At 43.3% G+C, this 7,500-nt stretch overlaps 1 protein-coding gene across 1 annotated transcript in view; it reads left to right on the forward strand.

Moving 5' to 3' along the window:
- The window catches only part of LOC138863140 (protein PIF-like), a 39,222-nt gene extending 36,525 nt beyond the window's left edge, over window positions 1-2,697 (forward strand). Inside the window, exons 3-5 of the mRNA XM_070126851.1 lie at window positions 2,087-2,177; window positions 2,307-2,428; window positions 2,671-2,697. Of these exons, the coding sequence (XP_069982952.1) occupies window positions 2,087-2,177; window positions 2,307-2,428; window positions 2,671-2,697 (240 nt within the window). The remainder of the gene's footprint in view (window positions 1-2,086; window positions 2,178-2,306; window positions 2,429-2,670) is intronic.
- Window positions 2,698-7,500: the final 4,803 nt, after the last annotated feature.

Here is a 7,500-nt window from a genome sequence, read left to right on the forward strand (position 1 = left end):
CTTCCATGTTTTGCGTCTTCCCTTGCTTCATTTCCCCCCTGTTTTCTTGTTTTCTCCGTCCCCTTGCTTCGTAATTTTCTTGTCTTTTTCGAGAATTATTTTGTGAGTTGTTTTGTGTTTTTTTTCTTCAGTTCCCCATCTGTTGTTCTTCCGTTTTCTTCGTTGTTTTGTTATTTTTTCTGTCCTTTCTTCCAGTTCTTATTTTCTTTATGTTTTTCCTTTCGCTTTTTGTTTCCTTGTCATTCTTAACTTCTCTGTTTCAATCCCCCCCCCCCCTTTGTTTCTTTCTCTCTCCGCCTTCCTTTCGTCATTTTATCCAACTTCTCCTTCCTTTCATTGGGCCCTTCCTTCTCTCGCGTTCGTTCTTCCTGTTTTCGTTTCTTCCATTCATCTTCCTTCTTGTGTCTGACTTCTTTTTTTATTTTTAGATCTTTCCCTTCCTTTGTTTCGCCCTACGTCTTCCTGATTTTTTTTTAGTTCATACTGTCATTTTTCCCTCATTCCGTTCTTCGTTCTTTCTTTCTTTCATTTGTTTTCATGTTTCTCCTTTCTTCCCTCGTGTCTGTCTTTCCCTTCCTCATTGCTTCATTCATCTTCTCCTATTTTCTCCCGTTATTCTTTCCTTCTTTCCATGTGTTTCTCTCTGTCATTTCTCACTCCCGTCTTTCCTTCTTTCGTCTCTCTCTCGCCTTCCCTCCTTCCTCCCGCGGTCAACACACGTACAACACACGCCTTCCTTGTCCATAAGGTCGAGAAAGGCGTTGTGAATCGTTGCGCTTTAGGCCTTACGGGCGTCGCTTGGATGGCACTCCGACCTTTTCTACGAGGTGCCATGATGGATCGCCCTTAGATAATTATATTGTTTTTGTAATGATTGTGGTTGTTATTGTTGTTGTTATTGTTGTTGTCGTTATTAGGAAGGTGCTATTCACTGTGTGACTACTATTACTATGGTTATGACTATTATTGTTGTTGTTATTATTGTTATTGTTATTAGGAAGGTGCTATTCATTGTATGACTACTATTACTATGCTTGTGACTGTTATTGTTGTTATTATTATTGTTGTTGTCGTTATTAGGAAGGAGCTATTCATTGTATGACTACTATTACTATGCTTATGACTATTATTGTTGTTGTTGTCGTTATTAGGAAGGTGCTATTCATTGTATGACTACTATTACTATGCTTATGACTATTATTGTTGTTATTATTATTGTTGTTGTCGTTATTAGGAAGGTGCTATTCATTGTATGACTACTATTACTATGCTTATGACTATCATTGTTGTTATTATTATTGTTGTTGTCGTTATTAGGAAGGTGCTATTCATTGTATGACTACTATTACTATGCTTATGAATATTTTTGTTGTTGGTATTATTATTATTGTTGTTCTTATTAGGAAGGTGCTACTAACTGTATGGCTACTATTACTATGCTTGTGACTATTATTGTTGTTATTAGGAAGGTGCTACTATTTTTATGACTATTATTACTATGCTTAGGACTACTACTGTTGCTATTTGGACCACTGATATTGCTACCATTACTACTGTTAATATTGCTATTACTACCACCGCTGGCATTGCTGCTTGTTCTTGTTCTTTAATTTTACTGCTACTGCTGTCACTGTTATAAGATTTTGAATAATTTTAATGTCACGTTTTTATTTTGGCATTACTGATATTCATGTTAATGTTATTCATATCTTTAATATCTTGTTGGTGTTATTGTCATATTGATGGCAATTAATGATGGTAATATCTATAATGCTCAAAATACTGGATTAAAAATAATGATCATATCAGAAAGAATTATGATGAAATAGTATTGATAACATGGATAATGAGGAATATAATGATGATAATGCTGATTATTACTATAATGCTGATGTACTGATAATGATAATGAAAACAGATATAAAGGAGATTACTTTTGTTATTACATTATAATTACTACAGCCATTGCCATTATTGGTGCTCTGTAATTATTACAATCATTACTGTTATTCTAAAACGATTGCATAGTTGCGGTTTTTGCCAATAGTCATTTTAATCAGTTGCTAGCATGGTTATTCCTTATTAGGTTAATGGTCTTGGCTACTATCATCAGCTTCTTAACTTAGTGACGTCATGCAGTGGAGGGGTCGTAGGGGTAGACAAAGTAGAGTGGGTCGGTAGATGAGCTCGGTCCGGAGAGGCCGGTCGGGGCTGCGGGCCGGTTGCCGGTCGTTAAGGCGAGGCGTGTGCCTGGAGGGAGAGCAAATACCCAAGGATATTTGTGGAAATGTTCAATATGTTTAAAGGAATGTGGTTGTTACGGCCTCCTGGTGGCGAACTGGACTCGGGGGCCCCGCCGCTGCCTCCTGCTGCTGCTGCTGCTGCTGCGGTGGCGGTGGCTGCTGCTGTTGCTTCCGCTTCTGTTGCTGTTGCTAGGCCTCTGTGTGTGTGTGTCGGGGGGGGGGGGGGAGTGAAGTTGTTTCTGTGTATGTGTTGGTGGGGGGGGGGGGAGGTTGTAGGTTAGCACGTATGTATTTTGGGATTTGTTTGTTTGTAGACATTACGCGTGGGTGCGTTTGCGTGTAGTAATTAGTAAGCGGTGCGTTGATTAAAAATGCGTTGAATATATTTAATCCTTATCAGCGATGGTAATCCTATATCTCTGAACAGAAAAGGATGAGCGTCTTAGATTCCTAGTCTCTGATGGCGCCCCTCCCCCCCCTCACCAGATAGAAAAATCATTAAGCAATTGCATATTTATGGGTGGCCCCCTCTCCCCCCTCTCCCACCCCTTACTCCCCAGCAAGAGCGGTGGGGGGCGGCGCGCCTGCAGTGCACTAAGGTGCGTCGTCCCCCCCCCCCCCCCCGAGAGATAATGCGAAAAGTTCCTCCTTGTTAAAGTTCAGCGAACGCCAGGCGAACAGTTTAATATAAGAGAGGGGGGGCGGGGGGGCGGCGGAGGTTCGGCCCTAATGCGATGCTCGCTCTTACCCCGCGAGTGTGGCCGCGCTCTCGCCGAGAGATGGAGGGGTGGAAGGGTGGAGAGGTGGATGGGTGGAAGGGTGGAGAGATGGAGGGGGGGAAGGGTGGAATGGTGGACAGATGGAGGGGTGGAATGGTGGAGAGGTGGAGGGGTGGAAGGGCGGAATGGTGGAGAGGTGGAGAGGCGGAATGGTGGAGAGATGAGGGTGGAATGGCCGAGAGAAGGAGGGGTGGAAGGGTTGAGAGATGGAGGGGTGGAAGGGTGGAGAGATGGAGGGGTAGAAGGGTGGAGAGATGGAGGGATGGAGAGGCGGAATGGTGGAGAGGTGGAAGGGCGGAATGGTGGAGAGAAGGAGGGGTGGAGGGTGGACAGACGGAGGGACGGAAGGTTGGGAAGTGGAAGAGTGGACGTAACGGAATGGTGGAGAGGTGTTAGGTGGAAGGGTGGGAGTAAAGGGAAAAGCAGTGGATGGGAGAAACAGAGGAGTAACCAGGTGGACTTTTTGATGGATGGGCGGCCAGGGACGAGTGGGAATTGAGAGTAGGCATGTGGTTGAATATGGAATTGGATGACTTTTATAGAGGGGTAAACGCATACCTTGAAAGGTTTTTTAGATAGAAAAAAAAACAGTTTCGTAAGTAGTATGCTTAGAGAGGTGGAAGAAGGGGATGAGGAGGAAGTATATATATATATTAAATGTATGTATGTATATGTATATATGTATGAGAGAGAGAGAGACAGACAGACAGACAGACAGACAGACAGACAGACAGACAGACAGAACGGAGCCCAACGTGTGATTAGCACCAAACGACATGGACGAGGATTTGCAGTCGTGAGTGTTTTCAAGCAAGACTGGAAATCTCTCCTGGTTATGGATCAGCGCAAATGCAAGCTCATATGTATATATATATATATATATATATATATATATATATATATATATATATGTATATATATATATATATATATATATATATATATATATATATATATATAGTGTGTGTGTGTGTGTGTGTGTGTGTGTATTTTTGATTTTATTTATTTATATGTATGTTGAGAGAGAGAGAGAGAGAGACGAGAGAAAGAGAGAGACGAGAGAGAGAGAGAGAGAGAGAGAGAGAGAGAGACGAGAAAAAGAGAGAGAGACGAGAAAAAGAGAGAGAGAGACGAGAAAAAGAGAGAGAGAGACGAGAAAAAGAGAGAGAGACGAGAAAAAGAGAGAGAGAGAGACGAGAAAAAGAGAGAGACAGAGAGTGTGTGAAAAGGCGCGAAGGATCGATAGAGACACCGAAGAGGAGGCGAAGGAGTGCCACAGATGACATGCCTCGCGCCGCCGGGGAGTGTCAGCGAGCATGTCTGAGGCCCCGCCATCTCATTCATCTCTCCCTGGACGTGCAGCATCTCAGGTCAAGGCTGTCGTGACCTGGGGTCGAGTGGGGGGTTCCAGATTCTTTACAGTGTTGGGGGTTTATTTATTTATTATTTTTTTTTATTTTGTTGTTAGATTCTTTACAGTGTTGGGGTTTATTTTCTTATTTATTTTTTTATTTTGTTAATATATTTGTTTTCGTTTTATTTTGTTAGGTTTATTTATTTCTTTGTTTTGGTTATTTTGATTGATTTTCATTAGGTTATCGTGTTTATTAGGTTATCGAGTGGGGGTTTCCAGATCCTTCACAGTGGTAGGGGTTTATTTATTTATTTATTTTTTAAATTTTGTTGTTAGATTGATAATTTATTTGTTTTGTTCGTTTTACTTTGTTAGGTTGTTTATTTATTTATGTTTGTTTGGGTTATTTTCATTGATTTTCATAAGGTTGTCGTGTTTTTAATTCATTTTCATTTGTTTATCGTGTTTGATTTAATTGATTTTCATTCGTTTAATCTGTTTGTTTTACTTTATTTCCATTTTTTTACATTTCCTTATGTAAAAAGGAATGAGTATACCTATGCGTGTGTTTGTGTCTGTGTCCATGTGCCCCCACGCGTGTTTGCGCGCACGTACAAACGGATTTAAGAAAGTAAAAGTGTCTTATAAAAAAATATATATATAAAATTTATTTATTTATTAAATTTATTTATAAAATTTATTTATTTATAAAATTTATTTATAAAATTTATTTATTTATAAAATTTATTTATAAAATTTATTTATATATAGAATTTATTTATAAAATTTATTTATTTATAGAATTTATTTATAGAATTTATTTATTTATAAAATTTATTTATAAAATTTATTTATAAAATTTATTTATAAAATGTATTTATTTATAAAATGTATTTATTTATAAAATTTATTTATTTATAAAATTTATTTATAAAATTAATTTATTTATAAGATTTATTTATAAAATTTATTTATAAAATTTATTTATTTATAAAATTTATGATTTATATAAAAGCAGGAGTTTCTTTCTTAACCGTGGCGTCACGTGAGGCTGTGGGGGAGGGGGAGGGGGAGGGAGAGGGGGAGGGATGCGAGGGCGAAGGTGCTCTCCCCCCTCGGGAACACACTCTCGCGAGGGGAAGAGTGGGGACCTCGCTCGCTCGCCGTCGTCGCCTCCTCCGAGAGTCCGGTTCCGTCAGCGTCCGGTTGGGCGAATATCCCGAGGCATATCTCCAGGTTGGGAGAGTGGGGAAGGAGGGTGCGGGGAAGTGGGGGATGTGGGGATGGGGGTAGGGGGAGAAGGGAGAGGGAAGGGGGAGCGGGGAGGGGGAGAAGGGAAAGGGGAAGGAGGGAAGGGGAGAAGGAGGGTGGGGGAGGAGAAGAGAGGGGAAGCCGGAGTTGGAAGAGGGAATGTGGGGAGGGAAGGGGGGGGGAGGGTAAACGCTCCAGCCGAGGCACTGTGCCCGGCCTGGCGCGGCTTTCTCGGGCTTTTGATGAAGACCGGTGGCGGGGCGGCGGGCGTGCAGATGCAACCGGGGGCGATGCGGGGCGGAAAGCGGTCACGGGCAGGGGGTGGGGGAGGGGGAGGGGAGGGGGAGGAGGGGGAGGGGAGGGGGAGGGAGTGGGGAGGCGATTACGCTGCCGCTGTAATGGATTGTGTGTAGGGGTTGGGGAGGGGAGGGGAGGAGAGGGAGGGTGAGGGGAGGGGAGGAGAGGGAGGGGGAGGGGGGATCGTTGCTCATTTCCCCATGTGATTTGTAATGGCGCTGTTGTTGCGGTAGAGGATAGGGAAGGAGAGAGAGAGAGTGATGAATAGGGGCGTAGGACATAAATAAGGAAGATAGTTAAGGTAAAATGTAAAAAAAAAAGGAATGAGAGAAACAGAGCAACGAGAGAGAAAGAAAGGAAAACGACTAAGAAGCAGCGAGCACGAAGAAGAAGAAGTTCGAAACATGATCTTCCTCATTTTCCTTCATAAATCTTCCCCCACGCCAGAGTCGGTGTACTTAAAAGTCTCACAAAAAAAGGAAAATTTACCGGCCAATACGTGCGTGCAAACGTGTTGAATGATATTTAATGTTGAATGTGTGCGCCCGGTAAACTGGTCTATGCTACACGCACCGGCCGGGCGCAATGAGGCTAATTACTGTTTATTATGTCATTTCTCACGTCCGCGTGTACTTCACCTGGTAATGAGCTTGTGTTCCTCTTGCAGGTGAGTTGCGGATGGCGACGGAGCAGCGGGGCGGGCGGCGGCGGCGGCGGCGGAGGTGCCCCGGGGGGTGTAAGTCAACTCTGTGTGTGTGTGTGTGTGTGTGTCTGTCTGTCTCTGTCTGTCTGTCTGTCTGTCTGTCTGTCTGTCTTTCTCCTTTCTCCTCTCTCTTTCGCTCTCTCGCTCTCTCGCTCTCTCTGTCTCTCTCTCTCTCTCTCTCTGTCTCTCTCTCTGTCTGTCTCTCTCTCTCTCTCTCTCTCTCTCTCTCTCCCTCTCTCGCTCTCTCTTTCCCTCTCTCTCTCTCCCCCTCCCTCTCTCTCTCTCTCTCTCTCTCTCTCTCTCTCTCTCTCTCTCTCTCTCTCTCTCTCTCTCTCTCTCTCTCTCTCTCTCTCTCTCTCTCTCTCTCTCTCTCTCTCTCTCTCTCTCTCTCTCTCTCTCTCTCTCTCTCTCTCTCTCTCTCTCTCTCTCTCTCTCTCTCTCTCTCTCTCTCTCTCTTTCTCTGTCTCTCTCTATTTTTTTTCTTCCTCCCCCTCCCTCTCCGCCTCTTCCTTACTTCCTTCCCCTTCCCCTCCCACTTTCCTCTTCCTCTGCTTCTCCTTCTTCCTCCTCCCTCTCCCTCTTCCTCTCCCTCTCTCGCTCTCGTTGCCTATCTGACAGCGGTGTGTTGGCCTTATTTAAATCAATGCTGGAGCGCGGTCCGAATAGGCAACCCCGGCCCCATTTTAGTCGTGTAGCCTCATTAGCACGAACAGTTGTCGCCGGCTTGCGAGTTTTAGCAGTTTTATTGGCATGATGAAGATGCTGTTCTGTTTTTGCGTGCTTCGCGAATGGTAGCCTTGTCGACGGGAATGTTGTCATTGCCACGCATATGTATTTTTTTTTTTTGTGAGGATTTTTTTTTTTTTTTCTAAG

Source organism: Penaeus vannamei, chromosome 11, assembly GCF_042767895.1.
Source record: "Penaeus vannamei isolate JL-2024 chromosome 11, ASM4276789v1, whole genome shotgun sequence".
Taxonomy (NCBI): domain Eukaryota; kingdom Metazoa; phylum Arthropoda; class Malacostraca; order Decapoda; family Penaeidae; genus Penaeus; species Penaeus vannamei.